A 19,014-nucleotide genomic window follows, 5' to 3' on the forward strand; every position below is an offset into this window, starting at 1 on the left:
AGACCGCCCCCCACCCCAGTTCCTCACCCTGGATGCCCTGTGCCCTCCAGTGTTACCTCCGCTGCTTAGAGCTCCCCAGCACTAGCTGTGCACTGCTTCAAAGCCTTCAACTGAGTGTTGCTGCCTGGGTCATGGTTGCTCTGAGGCTGCTGTGCTGTGCTGTGCTGCGCTCTGCACAGCCCCCCTGCCACACAGCGAACCACTCTTCTGTATCCAGGAGGAGACCTCTGGTGCTGGTTGGCTGAGGCAGGGCAGCACAGGACATGCCTCTCCCAACAGCCACGGTAGAAGGAGATGCTCTGGGCAGTGTACCGCAGCCCCAGCCCGAAGAGCTGCCGCAGCCCAACAGCCAGTGGTATGCGGACCAGCACAGGTCTGTGGCCTGGCAGTTGGAAACCAGGCTTTAGTATTTTAAAAATTGCTTACTAATAGCTTGTTGTGGGCTGAACTAATAAACAGTAAACTTCATTTCTGGAAATAAAATTTAAATTTTTCCAAGTGCAGTCATGCTCCTGTTACTGGAGAACTTAATTTTATCCCAAAGAATGCTCTCTTGCAGGAGTATATCTGTGCCCATGCACCTCTACTGGAAGATTTTTAGGTAACAGTGTCCACTTGGCTTGCACATGTGTGCTTGTTCTCTCATGGTCTGCCTAGATAGAATCTAGCGCTGCGTGAGCAAATTGCCCATGGTTCCTTCCCAAACACCTTTGGTCTTGAATGGAACAAGCAGTTGTCTCTTCATTCTGTGCATCATTAGCATAAGTAGTAGTAGTTCTAGTCGTCTTGATTCTCTTAATAGTTAGTTTCTGAGATTTTAAAAAGAGGAAATCTCTTCTAATTCATGTTTCCTGCCCTTTCTGGGGGACTCTCCCCTCCCCTGCCTTGAGGATTTAGCAGTTAAGACCTCTCAGTTTTAAACAACAAAAAAAGGAAAAACTTATTTTGCATCCCTTGAAAGATAATATCACTATGTATAGTTTCTGGGAAAATCACATATCCACAAAAACGCACCCTCGGTTAGCAGCTCAAGGCAAAGTTTCCAAAAACATAAGTCTTGCTGATGGAGAGAGTACTTTAGCCTCCAGCTGACTCCCCTGCACATATTCTCTAGGGCACATATTGTCCCCAGAGCCTTTGACTTCCAATGGGGTACAGTTATGAAAAACCCTGATAAGGACTCCACACTAAGATTTTGGCCTTCCAAAGAGGTTCCCCAAAGGCATTTGGGCATGTCTGTACTAGTGGCTCATTGACCAATAGTACCTCAGGAAAAACCTAACAATATGCATCAGAAATCTTTGAGACATGTACAGTAAAAGGAAGATTCCTCCAAAGTAGTCATAGAATGTAAACCTATACACTTTCCACATTATATACCTTCAACATACATCCGTTATCTCAGTAGTTGTTTACAGGGAGGTCTGAATTAATTCCTGTTGGTTTTGTCATGTAAAAAGTAAACTAATTGGTAAGGATCATACATGCTTTATCCCATTTCATTGGGCGTCAGCAAATATGAAATCTTTAAAAGGCTTCTAGCTCAAATAATCACTGTGAAATTTTGTCCTATCTCAAAACTAGTTTCACTGGGCTCATGAAATAGAACATCATGGCATTGTCATGCCAATAGTAAGATCTATTCCCAGTTGAGTAAAAACAGATGACCACTAAATACATGGAAGTCTTTTGAACAGAAGAGTTTGTAGTGACTGTACTGGCACAATTGAAATGTACAGCTAGTTTATGTGTCTAGCCACATAATTAAGCTTGTGAAGTTGGTCTCTTAGGGAGATATGGGTTCACCTTCAACGTAGTGTCAGTGCAGAGTAACTTGATTCATCGTGATTGTTTTGGTTCTGTCATGAAAGACTTGGAATAGGTAGAGAAGAGAATTTGAAATTCATTTCCAATACTAAGAAGAATATGTAAGTTTCAATTACATTAGTCCCTCATTCCTTTTACTGCATTAGAGATGTTTTGAAGGCTTATGTAATATTAAATCAGTAACTGTAATAGGAAATAGTAGGCCTGCTAAATTTCAATTACAGGCAGTCCCCGGGTTACATGGATCTGACTTGCATCGGATCCCTACTTATAAACGGGGTGAGGCAACCCTGCACTAGCTGCTTCCCCCCAGCAGACCGGGGAGACACGAAGCAAGTGCCCCCCCCCCCAGCAGACCAGGGAGACGCAGAGCGGCTTTTCTCAGCAGACACCTCAACTTGAGAATAAAGGACTGAGGGAAGTGAGGTGTGGGAGAATAAAACTGAGCTCTGGAGAAATGTTTGGCTAGAGTTTCCCCTATAATATGTACCAGTTCCGACTTGCATACAAATTCAACTTAAGAACAAACCTACAGTCCCTATCTTGTATGTAACCTGGGGACTGCCTGTATACAATACTTTCATAGCCATGTTTGTTCCATGATATTAGTCAAGGTGGGTGAGATAATATTTTTTTATTTGACCGTCTCCTGTGGGTGAGAGATGGGCTACAAACTACATAGTACGGATGTTAAATATCAGTTAATTGAATAGTTGAGTAACCTCATGAATTCTTATTGGTTAGTCGACTATTCTATAGTCCCGGGGCAGGGTTGGCAGCCAGTGCGCTCCAGCCTCACTCCTGAGGAGCCGTGATCCCATCGCAGACTGGCTGCCTGTTGTCCAGTGCTGTTGCCTCTAATAGAGGCAGCAGCACAGGATGGCAGCAGCCCCTGTCTAGGGGATGTCTGAGCTCCTGGACCTGGTGTGGGCTGAAACTGAGCTTGGCTGCCTGCCCATGTGGTTCCTAATATACTTCAAATGTAAAGCCACAGTGGGGGAAGGTCCCAGACCCGGCATGAGCCAAGACTGAGCTGGGCCGTCTGCCTGCCCATCTCCTAATAAACTTTAAATGCAGAGTTGCAATGGAGTAAGTCTCAGACCCGTCGCAAGCCAGCAGTGAGCCGGCCTGCTGGCCAGCCTGCTAAAAAATTAATTGGCTGGGGGTGGGAAGGTAATGCGTGTAGTCTATAGCATTAACTTATAAGCTTTTGCTTATCGGTTAATCGACTACACTATTACATCCCTTCTACATAGAACTCTTCCTCAGGTCTCAGAAAACAGTGTGTCATATAAGATTGAACACATAGTTTGGTAGAAGGAGTAAATTTCAATTAACCTAACCAATTATACCAAGCAGAAATCTTGTAACGCAGTCACAACAGCTTACCTGGACAAGTGAGACTTTTAATGCTAGTGTAATAAAAATAGAGGCCCAGACAAGATTCCTGTTATGCTGGAGGCCATAAAATACAGACCACAATCTAAATTAAAGCAAGAGGCAACAAAAATGGGCAATGAATAATAAGAGTAACACTGATAGGAAGGTATAGTTGCATAGCCAGAATCTATGCAGAATGCATAGATTTGAAGGGGGTTAAAATATAAATAGACAAGGGACATGAACAATGACAACAGTCCTTGTTTTGTTTCATTCACAGGTGCAGAATGAATTTATTCTAGCAATTGAACGAGATTCATTTGTAGAGCAGGTACGAGAGATCATTGAGAAAGCAGATGAAATGCTCAGTGAGGATGTCAGCGTGGAGCCAGAAGGTGATCAGGGCTTGGAGAGTATGCAGGCAAAAGACGACTGCTTCTTTCCAGGGCCCCAGGTAAGTAGTGCTTAAATTGTCTGTTTCGAATGCAGTGGAAGTGGTAAACTAGAGCCGTCCAGAAACTGGAATTCCTGTTAAGTAGGGAATTTCAGAAATTCAAAAAATTGCTTTGAAATAAAACAAATTAAATGGTTTAGAAGAAAAATAGGCATCTTACAAAATATTAAAGTAAGTGATTCTTCTGCTCCTTCAGTTGTGCACTTCCTGGCAGCTCACCAGGCTGGGGAAATGGGTTCTATGGGCTTCCAGTACTGTCTTGGAGCTGGGACAACTGCAAGTTATGGGAGTCCTGGCTCCATGGCAGTCTGCCTAGCAGGGAAACAGGTAGGTTTGCAAACTTCCCTGTCCTGGCAATTTAGATATAATATTGGCATGTTCCCATGGAACAGGGTTTTGGAGGTGGGGGAGGGTCAAAGTGAGATTGGACTAGACTAGACTGAAGTACTCAAATTCAGAGTATTGCTTACAATAGTGGCATGCTGAATACCATAGGTATGCCACTAAATTTGTGTTTGAGCTTTTTTTGGAAGACTGAGGTTATGCTTAAATGTTAACTTTTATTATTTATCTTTTTGCAGAAATTGGAGGGAGAGTTCAAACAGCCAGACCCTGTATCTTTCATGCCACAGAGAATTGGTAAGCTTTATAATTGTTATCCAATAGTTTCCTAGTGCTGACTTGGATCCAACTGAAGAGGGCGGGCAATCTTTGTATGCTTGAGCACATGATCTGGCCGGATGCGCTGTAATGAGATGAAGCACATCACTAAATACCTAACTTCTCCATTGTTTAGGTGGTGCTCCTAGCTCTTTAACCCAGGTTGTTCATTCTGCTGGAAGACGGTTTATTGTCAGTCCTGTCCCAGAGAGTCGGTTAAGAGAGCAGCAGTTTTTCACCTCTGCTATTCCTGCGGGAAAGGAACTTTCAGAGATTAGTAAGTTACCCAAAACTTTCTGGAGTTTGGTTAATATTTATTCATGATACAATCTACAAGAGAGCTTACCGTGAGTGACCGGTTCTTGTTATAGCTGTGTCAGTCACAGGATATTATAGACACAAGATAAGTGAAGTAATATCTTTTGTTGGAGTAAATTCCATTGATGAGAGACAAGCTTTGGAATTTATACCAAGCTCTTCAGGTATGGGAAGTTTACAGATATTCACACCTTGTATTTCAGATTTAGTAAAAGTAGTTAAAACCTTCAAGGGACCATTATAGGTGAAGTGGCCCATTAGCATGCCTACAGTCATGGCGGGGGGGAGGAGGAAAGAAAAGAGGAGGGAAGCTGTCTTTGCCTCCACCCTCTCCTTGTATAGAAAAAGGTTACTGGGATGATCTGAGGAATGGAAAGTCTACCTTATGAAAGGAAACTCAAAGAGCTTGTCTTATTTAGCCTAACCAAATGAAGGCTAAGGGAAGAGATGATTATTCTCTATAAATACATCCAAGGGATAAATACCAGCAAGGGAGAGGAGTTACTTAAATTATGCTCTGATGTGGACAGAAGAGCAAAAGGTTCCAAGCTAGCCTTCAACTAGTTGGGGTTGAGCACATGATCATATTACATAAAGGTTTTCAACAAGCAGAGGCATAAAATTCTGGAACAGCCTTTCAAGGGGAACAGTGGAAGCAAGATTTTTCCTCTCTTGATCTGTTAACTGATACTGTTATTGCTGTTCCAGTGTTAAACTCCTGTAGATTTCACAGCACATTTTATATTGTGATTTGCAATATATATCCCCTGGCTCTGCGTTCCTAGTTCTCTTAGGAATAGCCTCGGTAAATCACACCATAATATGCTATCCTGGAATGCTGTTAATCTAGCAATGGTAGGTAAACTTCTCTAAGTTGAATTGACTGGATTTTTTTGTTTTCCCTCAGTTGCTTCCTCTCCATCACATGGTCCTGGGATGAACCTGTCTCATTCTGCATCATCACTAAGCCTGCAGCAAGCTTTCTCTGAGATCAGGCATGCTCAAATGACAGAAGGACCCAGTACAGCTCCTCCAGTGTTTAACCAAACAATACCACCATTTCCACCTGCACTTGCTAACATGGCTGGGAGTCTACCATCTACATCGGTGGCTCCTCCCACAGCATCCCCCCCCTCCACCACTGGTATTTCTCTTCCAGTAGTTCAGTCTGTTGTTCCCTTGACTATAGAACAGGTGCCAGCTGGAGCTGCCTCAAGCAAAGCCGTTTTAGGTTCCAGCTGTCCAACAGCTACATCACAGTCTGGGCAACAATTAATTGGTGGTATGACTTCCAGTCTGAGTACACCTGCTTCTTTTTCATTACCTTCTACATCACAGACTGCTCAACCACTGACAGAAGAGGCTGTCCCTAATATCAGTGCACCTGCATTGTTAACATTGCCACCAATACCACAAACTCCTGTCATGGCTGTCCCTAGTGTTGGTGTGCCAGGCACTGTATCCCCACCTGTTACGTCTCCTCCTGTCCAACAGATTGCAAGTAGTATGGAATCTGTGACAGCTCCACAAACATCTATAGCCTCAACTATAGCTCATAATGTGACTTCACAAACTCCTCAGCTCAGCAGCAGTAGATCCATTCCCAGTCTGGCAGAAACTGTTGTAAGTGTGCTACACTCAAAGTATGAGGATGGACAGTCAGCAGATAAATCCCATCAGTGCAGTGCAGCTGGCTTGTCACTTCCTATTTCTGCGCCATTGTCGTCTGAAGTGACATCAAGTATATCTAGTTCAGTGCCTCAGCCTACTATGGTGCATCCTTTACTCATCCCGTCAGCAGTTGCATCAACACCAGTCCTACCCCAGGCAGCAGCGGCAATCTCTACCCCCATATTATCCCAGGTTCCTTTATCTGGCATCCTACCACTGACACAGCCAGTTGCTAACTTGCCTGTAGTACAACAGACTTTGATACACTGTCAGCCTCAACCTGCTCCGCTACCCAATCAACCTCATACTCACTGTCTAGAGGCTGATGTTGACACTCAACCCAAAGCTCCTGGCATTGATGACATAAAGACCTTGGAAGAAAAGCTACGATCTCTCTTCAGTGAACATGGCAATGTAGGTGCAACACATCCACCAGTATCTCTGGAGACATCATTGGTAATGGAGACTACAGTCATGCCTGGTGTACCAACCACTGCTGTTGCACCAACTAAACCTATGACAGCCACTACCAGCTCTTGCATACCACCGGCTAGTTTGCCGATTGGACCAGCTGGTTTACCTGTTACGACACCAGTTACCACACCTGGTCAAGTGGGAATTCCTGTCACCTATGTTCCAGCATCAGGCAGCATTGCAACAACAGCAGTGAAACCAGGAACCCCTCCTTCAAAGCCATCTCTTAGCAGGGTACCGGTAAGGAATCCAGCACTCTTGTGAAAGGTGTTAAATATATGAAAGAATAACCTTTTAGAAATTACTCTTATTCTGAAGCAATGTTGACACAGAATGTTTATCCAAATTGATTTATCCAGTCCATTAGTATATTTTCTGCTTTTAGTGTTAGTACAGTGTCGGTATGCTTTTTCCTTCTCAAGTCCAGCTCTTTGTGCTCTACTTAAGTTCTTCTTGACTTGATTACTTCCTATAGCAATCTCAGCTTTAGGTGTCCAGCCCTACTTATTTCCCTCTGAATGTCTCAGAGTTCCTAAGATCTCCAGATGTGTGCACGGGCTGAAATTCTAAGATTTGCAGATTTCCATGACCCCAATGGATCCGGCAGCCCTTATAGCGTCTGTCATCTGCCTCTTAATTCCTTTCTTCCTCACACAAATTACATATTCCTGCTCCCTGGATAAAACGTACAGGTGTTGCTGAGGACAGCAATCTGTACTAGGCCTATGGTTTCGCTGACTTACCAAGGTCCACAGTAGATCAGGTATTTTTCAAGAAGACCTCAGGAAGGTGAATCAAAGACTAGCAGTGTGTCTTACAGCTCTAGCTAGAGGTGTAATTTCCAGCTCAAGGAAATATACATGTGCTATCTCTGATCAAACTGGTGCACTGAAATAAAGTCACTGTGGAGGGAAAGTTGGGGAATAGGATGGAATGGAGGCTAGCCACCTCAGGGAAGTGCTCATTCACCTTGCCATCATGGCTGGGCCAAATAAGTCTCCTTGGGTATGCCTACACTACAGAGAAGATTGACCCTCTGGAAGTTGATCTTCTAACATTCGATTTAGTGGGTCTAATGTAGCCCCCCTAAATCAAACATTGAGGGCAGCCCCTGCTGGTGTCCTATACTCCTTGTTCTGTGAGGAGTAATGGAAGTTGGCAGGAGAGTGTGCTCCTGTCGGTCGTCTACAATGTGGATGCTGCAGCAGCTTGGTTTAAGGTAATCCAAATCCATCTACACATTTTGTGTAGCTGGATGGAGTACCTTAAGCTGACCTGCTTTATTTACTAGGCTATGTCTACACTGCAGCGCTATTTTGGGATACCAGAGGTATCCCAAAATAGCTATCCTGCATCTTAACAGCAAGCTGGTTATTTTGAAATATAACAAGCTTGCTTTTCCATCGTCCCTGTAATCCCTTACTCCTCATGGAATGAGGTTGTTTCGGAATAGTGGATTATTTCAAAATTATTACAAAATGAGCTATTTTGAAATAACATTGAAACAAGATGCACAAGTTGTGTAGCTCAAATTGCGTATCTTATTTCGAACTACGGTGCATTGTAGATGCAAAAATTTCAATATGCTGGACAGAAGTACCCGTTTCATTTTTATTTTATTTTTTTTAGGTTTAAGAGAATTGCCTGCCTTTAATGTAAGGAAAAAAGCTTTACAAGAAAGTTGTAGAGGTAGTAGTTTGGTGGGGAGGAACATTTAAAGCATAGGAAATTTAAAACTAGATTAAATTAAAAAGCCAAGCATCCTAAAAAAAGACAAAGAATGACGGGAACCTTTGTGATGTCATAACTATGTAGACAGTTTCAAATGGTTAAACTTAAATCCAAACAACTGAATTCCTTGGATCTGTATTGTTTTTGGAAAATTACATCTTTGTAAAAATCTTTACTTATAAATTACTGGTAAGTATTTTAAAGATTAAGTTTAACTTAATGAAATCTGGCTAGGAGTAATTCATACTGTTAAGTAATATGAAGATGGAATTTGGGGAGAGCACGTGGAAGTGTTCTGCCTTCAAATGATTAATGAATTCAGTTGCTGCTGTAAAACAGTATATGTGTATTCCAGTGACAGTGGCTTAAATATGTCAGTTTAAGAGTGAATTCACCTTGAATTTTCTTGTGATCTAATATTAATTAGATTCTGCCACTTATTAGTTCTCACTTGCTTAAAGACTGAAGAAGGCTTCATCCAACAAAGAATGGCCTGTGTCTGTTTCCTGCTATAAAAGGTTACCAGCCAAATATCGTTAGGTTATTGTGCCACTTACTATGTGCATTTTCTGACATCAAGAAAACATGCCTGTGCTAGCTCTGACCAATCTCATTTGCTAGAAATAACAGAATGCAGGCACGATGGCACAAGAGGTGGGGGAGACTTGGACATAATTGAGAGGAGGAGAGTTGGAAAAAATCCACACACAGCATCTTAGATCTTAGTGTTAGCTTCTTAGTTCTTAGGTCTACCCACTTTTGTAACGGTTTGAGAGAACTAACTGGAATGTGCTGTCTGACTTGTGCTGTGAGGCTTGTGTGCCTCATTCTTGGTGCTGCTGAGAGGGCAGGGGACTGGGCTCGAGGTCCCTTCCAGTTCTATGATTCTACCATTTCCAGTTGCTCTTACACTTTGCACATAACCTGGCTGGATTTTTTTTCTTTTACCAAGATGCATGTTAATGATCTGCTTGGACAGTCAGCGGCTTCAGGTAGCTGTTCATAATGGGGGAGGGAAGAAAATAACAGGGAGATTAAAAATAAAACATTTCTTAGTGGATGCAGACTTCCTCAGATAATAAAAACATTTCAGATTCTTTATGAATTGTTTAGAGAAATTTACTACACTCACCTGAATTTTGCCACTCTTAAACAGCAGTGGAACTGTAATACAGAGATGTCAGGGAAAGTGAGTAGGGTTTCTCACTGGATTGCCCTGCTTAGTTGTTACTAAGCTTTCTATTGGAAATTTGTGATTATAGCAGCAGTTCCCATGTATTTGCTATAAAGAGGTCAAGATTTTTTTTAAAACTAAAACTACTTGCCTTCATCATAAACAGATTTTCCCTGTAGCTGATCAAATTAAAATGCAAGTGGATATCCCAGTTGAAATGAATTCCCTCTTAATACTGTTCCTTGCTTTCATAGGAAGGTTCCACAGGGGAAACTTTAAAGCTTTCTACTAAGTGATGTGACTTATTGTGACTTGCTGACTGCTCCTACTGTTCTTTGTTTGATGGACTTGCATTTCCTCTTCATTATCCATAGGTGCTACCAGTAGGTTTTGAACTTTCAGCTGGCACTCCATCCAGCGAACAGCTGCCGCCCTTTCCAGGACCTTCACTAACTCAGGTGCTACATGACTTGCAGGTTGTTTGCTGCTTCTCCTCCTTTCTTTCTCAAAGAGCATGTTCCAATTAAACTCTCCATTGCATGGTCTTGGCTTCTTTACTTTTTCTTTTGACCAAGTAACCCCTTCTGTATAGCAAGGACTAGAGTCACTCATGCCCTGGAAGACAGCAGGTGCCTGTGGACCTAAATGACTCAAGCTTATCTTTTGATTTCTGTTTTGAGCTTGAGGGAAAGCTTCTTAAAAGCCCTTGTTTTACATACCAGGATGTTAAGTGTTGCGCAACAGCTATGTTTCTAAGTTGGTTATGTACCAAATATGTCTTTACAACAGAATATTTGCAATTCATCAATAATCACTGGATCTTTGAGTGCTGATTTTGTTAGCTACGCCACCCGTGGAATTTGCACATTTTCTTTCAACCATTCCCCGTAGTCTAGATGAGCCCCTAGTGGAGTACTGCAATATATATATATATTTTTTCCCCCCTGCAAAGCTAGGATTTTGCTACCAGATACTTGTTTTATTCTAATAACCAGGACAGGTATGTTTAACACTTCTGAAATTTCATCTCTTCATTTACGTACAACTAATTCATCAAATGTATTTTATTTGTCCAAGAGCATTTCAGCACCACTGGGAAAGTTAATTTACTAATTTTGCTTCATTTCACTGTCCTTAAGGCTGACCATTCACAAATGCATTTCTGCCTGAGATTTGCTGAAAGACATTTATTTGTTCAGGAAAATTAACTTTCCCAGTGGTGCTGAAATGCTCTTGACAAATAAAATACACTTGATGAATTAGTTGTACGTAAATGAAGAGATATGAAACTTCAGAAGTGTTAAACATACTTGTCCTGGTTATTAGAATAAAACAAGTATCTGGTAGCAAAGTTCTAGCTTTGCAAGGAAAAAAATATATTGTAGTACTCCACTAGGGGCTCATCTAGACTACAGGGAATGGTTGAAAGAACCATATCTTTAACCATTCCCTGTAGTCTAGATGAGCCCTAGCTCTGGAAAACCCAAGACTACTGACTATGAGAATTGAATTGCTTTTTAATAGTCTCCTTTTCCTAGACTATCAGAATTGGTGCAGTTCCATAAATCTTCTAATAACAATTTAAAGATTATAGTTCAAACAAACTGCTGGGATCTGCATTTGGCCAAGTTCTGGTATATGAATAACTGAAGACTTCCAGGGAGATTTTAGATGTTCGGCCCTATGAACTTTTGAGAGGTTGTCATATAGTCCCTTATTCCCAGGACAAACTTTTGACTGATAGCTGCCACTTCTGTAAAACAGGAAAAAAAAAAATCATACAAGGGGTTACAGAACTCAAGAGAGTAAAAAAAAAAAAAAAAAAAAAAAGCAGTCAAGACCTGCAATGAAATGGAAAGATTTCTAAATATTTTAAATTACTGTGCAATAAGGTAATGTGGAGAAAATTTAAGCATGTAATTAAAGAAACCTACAATATATGATGAAAGAAAAGCTAAAAATAAAAGTGGTGAACATAGAGACTTGAAAGCAGTCTGTATCCCGTTCTTAATATGTTTTAGAAACAGCACATTTACTTACTGAAAAAACACAAACTGGACTCTATTCCAGTGTTTTTGCCTATATATGTAATCACCATTTGGTTGTATAAAGACGGTTTTCTGTTAAAGCAGGCATTGGGCAATATCTGTTTTAAAGCAAAACAGTTCCTGTTACAAACGCAATGTTTTCTACACACACAAGTTTCTGAAGTATTAACTTGTTTGAATCTTTTAAATTTTCCATTTGTGGTTTTGTGCTAAAAATGATTGTTTTTGGAACACTTAACTTAAATTTGGCTCAAGGGATTTTGCTTATGACTATAAAACAATGCTGTCTTTTTAAAGCTGTTTTTTAAAAGTCATTTTAGAAAAATTTTAGCCAAAATATCTATAATATGGAACTTTGTTATTGTCTCTTGTGGGCTATTGTCAGTGGACGAGAATTGACGGCAGTATATTCAGAGGTATCGACTAAGACTTCCATTGGCAAAGCTTTATCAGGCTCCCATTGGCATCAGTGTTCTCACAACTCAGCCTGACATGCTCATGTCTCAGGCTTCTTCTGAGGAAAGTAACACAAAATGGGACCTTCTAACTCATCTTATTGCCTTTCAGGCCATGTATTAGAAAGGAGCATGTACCCAATCAAGGGAGTTCACTTCTAAGAATCTCCTCCTAATTAAATAATGTGATATAAATGTCAGGTCCTATCTAAAACCATTTAAATGTGCATGATCTGTGTTTAAAAAAACAACAACAACCTAAACAAACTCTAAACGATCTGAAAGCTTATTCGATATACAGGAGGAAATACTTGTTCTTGTAAGATACCATTTAGACAGGTTTAATGCTTCCAAATACATGAAAAATAGAATGACCCAAGTTCTAAAAGTATTTGTAGTATGGTGTGGTATGAGCTGTTTCCATACTAGTTGTCATGCACTTCCTTCTTGACTGTGGCTAGCAAAAGAGCACCCTTCATGAACTGTCAGCCACTGTTTTGTCTCGTCAGCCCAACCTGACACACTTTGTTTTGGAGTTGTCTTTTCCTGACTCCCATTAGTTTACATTTCTTCTTTTTTATTGTGATGTTAATGTTTTATTTTCAGAAGTCAAGGCCTTTTGGCTTCCTCTAACCAGGGAGCACTGATAGGTTGCCAGAGAACCAGAAAATCAATGACACATTCTCGCTGTTTTAGGCTTTTGCAAATTATCTTCTACATTGTGCTTGCAGCTCTGTCATGCATACAGTTTATCATTAAGATTTTGATATTGTTTTCTTTGGATTTCTTACGTTTTCCCAAAGAACTATGGTTAAAGATGGTCATGGCTATTGCCCAAGCTGAGAATGCACCTATGCCTCTAAAAGGGTGATCAAGGTCCTACTTCGGAAGCTGTTGAAAGATCTGTCAATATCCTCACTGGGATTACTAGGGCTCATGACAACTTGTGCCTGACAGACAAATGGAGCATATAGTTCAACTCAAAACCTTCCTGTCCCAGGTGAGGAAGAATCCAGGACCTCACCAGTCCAGCAGAAAGGATAAGCAATAACTAGCACCTGACAACTTGGACCATGGTAACAGTGTGTTCATAATAGTCTGAAAGGAAGAACTTGAGTGGATACCAAAATACTAATGGAAGCAAGCAACACAGAAGACTTGTATTGAGTTTTGCAGGAGAATGACTTCCCTGGCTTGGTGTCTGGGGATGTTATCTTCATTTAGGAAATGATATGTAAGTAGTAGTGAGTATAGATGCAGCCAGTCTGAGGCGGAGGAATGCACACAAGACTCCACATGTGAGGATTTCTGTTTTTTGTTTTCTCCTCCACCCCCCCCCCCCCCCCACCCCATGGACAAGTGGTCATCAGTGTTTCAAAAAAGAGCTTTGTGCCTTGAAAGTTTCTCTCTTGACAGAGGTCGGTCCAATGAAAGACATTACCTTATACACCATATCTTTGTTTATGATATGGCAGATCAGGGACTTGCAGATAAAATCTGGTATAAGACACAAGGAAGTGAATGCATCTCTTCTGGATTGAGCAATTACTAGCTGGTCTTCTGATGGCCCATAAAACATTTAGTGAGTGATATATTCTCCATCCAATATTTTATGTAGACTTTTATACCACACTCATCACCTTAGTGTCTGAGTGCTTAATGCATTACTGGAAAGCAATGTGACTACATACTATGTATGGTTTGTGTTCTCATCCTGTCACTAAGGGGAGAAGTTCATGCAGTAGAATGTCTAGTTCTGGTAAGGCTTTTTATTTATTAAATAAATATACCTATTGCTGTGTGCATTAGAGAAGTCAGTCAAAGAAATGCACCTGGCACTCGCAGATGATTGTGAGGTTTGTGATGATTCCTTGATCGTGGGGAATGTACTCCAAAGCCTGACCATGTCCAAAAGGTTTTGTTCCCCTCACAACAAGTTTTGCTCTTCTTATTGAGCTCTGTGGTGTGAGAAGAACAAAGTTGTGAACTGCAATCTTCGTCCTGGAGTTTTTAGGTTAGTATTTTTAGGTATCCTGGGCCTAGATTATGGAGTGCTTTGAAGAGCAGGAACAGCACCCTGAACTTGATTTGAAATTCCATGGAAAGTGAGTGTAGATAATGGAGGGCATGTGTGGCAGTTTGTGGTGTTGAGGCAATTTACTACAGTGCCTCAATGCTATAATTTTTGTACTAACTGAAGTTACCAAAGTGCATGAACGCTTCATTATCCAGGTATGTTGCATTGCTGTAATTCAGCCAAGAGGTGATGAAGGCATAAATAACAAAGGGCTGTGATGGGATGGAATCTCCTATCCAGCTGAAGATCATGGAAAATGTGACCTGAATCTGTAGTGATGCAAGAACTCAGAGGTAGCAAGGAATCTGAGCACTACTAGACTACGGACTGAATTCAGTAATTGTGGATGTGAATCTTTGCAGCCATAGAGCATATCCCCTTCAACTAACCTCCTCAATCTAGTCTTCTCTGGCAATCAGAAACACCCCTTTTTTTCTTAATCAGTGACTGATCTCATCCAAGCTGTAGACCTTCTGGGTATATTTGGTGTGATCATACGTTGTCAAGGGTAAGCAGAGCTGTGGTAGTCAATTTCATCTTCTCTGACTGTTAACCTAGCAGTTGGAGGTAGATGTTGAAAAGGATTATAGAGATAATTGATCCCTGTGGAACTCAAAGGATCAGGGGTCTAGTGGCGCGGGTATGGTTTTCCATCACTACTCTCTCGGAAAGCTTCCAACTAGTTTAGTGCTTTACTCTGGATTTTTTGCCACCTCTCTGATCCAAGACAGCAAGATTTCATGGTCTGCTTCGCTGAATGCTGTAATGCAGTCCAAAACAGAATGGACATCTGTCTTCCCTCCATGGACAGGAGATGACTATCAGTGCGACTAAACCAGTTTCATTTCTGTCATGGTTGACATGGCTTGATTGTGTCAAGTTTAGGATTTTAGTTTGTAATTGTTCTTTTGATAGCTTCTTTATGAGCTTGCTCAGGAATGGGAGATTTGATGCTGGGTGATGGTTGCCTAGGACTAAAGTATTGAAAAGGCTTCTTTGGTGTTCATCAGACTATTGCGTGTTTGGAAAAAGAGAGGAAGAGTCTTTATTTTTCTGAACTAGGCTGTTGGACTCAAGTAATACCAGTTTTTCATAACACATGTCCTTCTGTCTAGTGAAAGTTGATTCGCGCATGTGAAAAATCTGTGGTATGGATCTAGTCTTCATGGAGAGATCTTCTTGATTATCTTGCATAACTTGCTTCTAAACTAGAGTTGAAACTTTCTTGCCTTTTTGACTCTTATCTGGGATGTCCTTTTTTAGAAGTCTATCTTATAGAAACTATCTCAGGCTGTTGAAATGTTAAATCTGCTACTTCTGAAGGTACTCTTTTTTTTTTTTTTAAAGCAGCACCCTATTCATCTTCACAGTTGGCTTTGGCATACCTCTTGTCTTAATTTACAATGTAATTTACTTTTTTGTTTAGGGATAATCATTGAGCTACTTGCCCAGCTGGTGTCTTGAAGTAGGCAAATCAAGTCACCTGTAACCTGGATTGGTGCTTTCTGTATCATGTTACTATGTGTGAGGAGGGTTTGGGGTGGCTGGCCCATGCCAAGAACCGCTGCCCTTACAAATAAAAACCTCCAACTTCTCTCTTTTTTTAATCATTTAGTCCATTTTCAAGAATGAGAATCCAAAACCAATACCTTCAGCAAGAGCTACAAACTGAATTTTCTTTCCTATTTTTGGTTTAAATGTGTAGCTAATTTACCAGCTGTATATGACACAGGAAGCAGAGGTAATGGAGGTATTGAAACAATATTAAGGTTGCAACTTCATATAGAAAAAAGACTTAAGTAGTTTTGACATTAAATCATGTCATGTGAGTAGCTGGTTCCAAGGGATAGCAGCTTACTGTTTCCTTGTTGCTTTAGTCCCAGCAGCCTCTAGAAGATCTGGATGCTCAGTTAAGACGAACCCTCAGTCCAGAGACTGTCCCAGTGACATCTGCTCCTGCCTGTGTAAGTTTGCAAATATTGGCATTTAAAGTGTCTATTTAAGAGTGCTTCCTTAAAATAAAGAATGATTTGCGAATGTCTTGGATTGAGTCTACAAGAAGTTATTCTTGGCATGAAAGGTGCAGCTTGTGATGTATTTTGTATTCCCTGGTTTGCTACCAAATGAAGATATGGTCCTTAAGCAGATGTGCTGTAAGGTGTGGTTGCAAATTTTAATCTCTAATATGAAAATGAAATTTATAAAAAATCCTAATCAGTGCTGTTGAGAAAATTGGAGATGTGCCCTAGTCAGTTGGAAGAGAGATACCATATTCAGATGAATGTAGGATCTTACTACAGTAAATAAACCTTGTGAGGGTGGGAAGTTGGAATACCTAGTGCAAAGTAGATATTCTGTACTAACTCCTTATGTGTGCACACTTATTCCACACCATGGGGTTGTCTACCCAAGTACATCCAGGAACACTAATCTGAATTTAAAGGTGTGAAATTAAAGTGAATTAGTGAAAATGCAGTAAGCCCTTGTTTGGACAGTTGGATTCAGAATGCAAGTTGCTTTAATTTAAATAGCTGTTATCATTTTAACTTGGACTTCTAGCTATTTCATACCAATTTCTCTGAGAGGACCATACTAAAACTCCATCAAGCTTCCTAAAGAAGAAGCTCTGTTGACCCATTGCAGATAAAATTTGAAAGCACAAACATATATCCTTACAGTTGGCTATTTAAGATTGAAATGACTTGTTGCTCTTGCCCATAGTCATTCCTTTATCCTTAAGGAAGAAGGAAAAATATGGAATGTTGCAAGATGCTTTGTAGGCTGTGGTAAGGATCAATGTAACAGGATTTTCTTTGTGTTGATAGCCTGTGCCAGCAGTGGCTTCTACAACGGTTACTGGAGTGGTGTCTGCATCAGCACAGCCCCTGAAAGAAGGTATTTATACTGATGCTTGCCATCTCGGTTTTCTGAAGAATTTGAATGAACTTGCTGAACAAGAGGATTTGATTGTTCTAAAACTGCAGGCTTTATTAGATGAACTGGAAGGGCACTGGCTTTTGATGAACTAGACTTAAATTCTACTTTAGGCCAAGAGAGGCAAGGGATATGCTAGCTTAGTTAATTTTTAAAACTCTCCCAAAACCAAGTTTAAGATTTACAAGGATTGGCTGCTCCAGTCGGGCCTCTCCATGCAGGCACAACAGACCTGTATTTCCCCTTTGATGGGATGGCTCTGTATGCTGGACACACAGACACAAAGCTGCACGGATTGAAAGACTCTCTCACCACCCTAAGGATGCCAGGCTTGTTTGTCCTTGGGCCTGCATGCAACATGCTCAAGCCACAGCTGTCTGTCCCAAATTTCCCATTCCCACCAGAAGTGGTGCAGAGCAAATACAAGGGCTTAGGAAGATGCTGAGTAAAGAGTCCCATGATCTAAGCCCACAGCCAAATGCCCTTTTTGAAAGTTTGCATGAGGATGATATACATCACAGTTCCCTGGATCCATCCTCCCTCTAATTTTCCAAACGTTTGTACCCTTTCCTCCCTGCCTAGTGCTCTCTAACCATAGACCATGGGGTCCTCAGCACTGTGCAGCAGGGTTATACTTCACAACTAACCCCCACCCCATCCTTTTCATCATCCTTCTGTACTTCTCTTCAGGGACCCTTCTCACAAGAATCTGCTCATGCAAGAAGTCAAAGGGTTATTGTTGATAGGCACAGTGGAGGAGGTTCCATCTCATTACAGGAACCAAGGGTTTTCTTCCTGCTACATTTTAATCCCCAAAGGCAAGGGTAGCCTTTGGCCCATTCTAGACTGGTGAGACCTGGTGAAATTCCAGTTGTGCATGGTTTTCACGGCTTTCCTCATTCCCTCCCTGGATCTGGGAGATGGGTACACAGCCCTTGATCTTAAGGATGTGTACTTTAAAAAAGTGATTTTTTTTTTTGAGGAATACAGGTGCTTTCTATGGTTTAGGGTAGGTGCCAACCACTATCAGTTTGCAGTCCTCCCATTTAGTCTGGTAATGGCCCCTCAGGTGTTTACCAAATGTACGTTATTGATAGCATCTTACTTCCAGCGCTAAGGCATTCAGATTTATACTTATGTGGATGATTGATTTATCAAGGGAAACTTCAATGGCAGGGTCTGGAAGGATGTAGATCTGCTGCCCTGCATGTGTCATCACCTCGGACGTTGATAAATGACACATTGACGTTAAATTTTATCCTTTGTACTGGTATTATCTGTGCTGCATTTGACTCAACCTTGGTTAACATAAGAACAGACATACTGATTTATACCAAAGGTGTCCATCTAGCCCAGTATCCTGTCTGTCAACAGTGGCCAATACCAGATGCCCCAAAGGGAGGGAACAGAACAGGTATCACAACCACTGGACAGGTTTAGTTCCTTCACTGATCTCATTGTGGAGGTCTCCGCCTTGGCGCTGATGACAGATAGTATGTCTTCACCTCCTTGGGCACATGGCAGTGTGGACTTACATGGTATGCCTTCCCAGGTTCAGGCTGCAGCCTATCCAGCAATGGCTGGTATTTATCTACTTTCACCATCGACTTGTCCATCGCAGCACTGGTTCTCGACTTGCTGATCTGGTGGGTGACAGGAAACATCATAGCAGGCATTCTGTTTGAGGACACTCCTCGCTCAACTGGGCTGGAGTTTGATGCCTTGGATGGGTGCTCCAGGCCCATGGATGCTCCAGGGCACATGGTCTGTGGAGGAATCGTTCTTCCACATAAATATCAAGGAGCGCAGGG

At 41.4% G+C, this 19,014-nt stretch overlaps 1 protein-coding gene across 19 annotated transcripts in view; it reads left to right on the forward strand.

Moving 5' to 3' along the window:
* WNK1 (WNK lysine deficient protein kinase 1) overlaps window positions 1-19,014 on the forward strand; it is a 163,955-nt gene that overhangs the window by 114,596 nt on the left and 30,345 nt on the right. For 10 of the 19 annotated variants that reach the window (XM_089775661.1, XM_089775670.1, XM_075940982.2 and 7 more), the window contains 7 exons: window positions 3,488-3,661; window positions 4,243-4,300; window positions 4,458-4,598; window positions 5,547-7,024; window positions 10,064-10,147; window positions 16,147-16,233; window positions 17,095-17,164. In XM_089775661.1, the coding sequence (XP_089631787.1) occupies window positions 3,488-3,661; window positions 4,243-4,300; window positions 4,458-4,598; window positions 5,547-7,024; window positions 10,064-10,147; window positions 16,147-16,233; window positions 17,095-17,164 (2,092 nt within the window). Of the gene's footprint in view, window positions 1-3,487; window positions 3,662-4,242; window positions 4,301-4,457; window positions 4,599-5,546; window positions 7,025-10,063; window positions 10,166-16,146; window positions 16,234-17,094; window positions 17,165-19,014 lie in introns of all 19 variants that reach the window. The other 9 variants (XM_075940997.2, XM_075940991.2, XM_075941003.2 and 6 more) reach the window with 2 other exon arrangements.

This window comes from Pelodiscus sinensis, chromosome 1 (assembly GCF_052426305.1).
Source record: "Pelodiscus sinensis isolate ZL-2025 chromosome 1, ASM5242630v1, whole genome shotgun sequence".
NCBI lineage: Eukaryota > Metazoa > Chordata > Testudines > Trionychidae > Pelodiscus > Pelodiscus sinensis.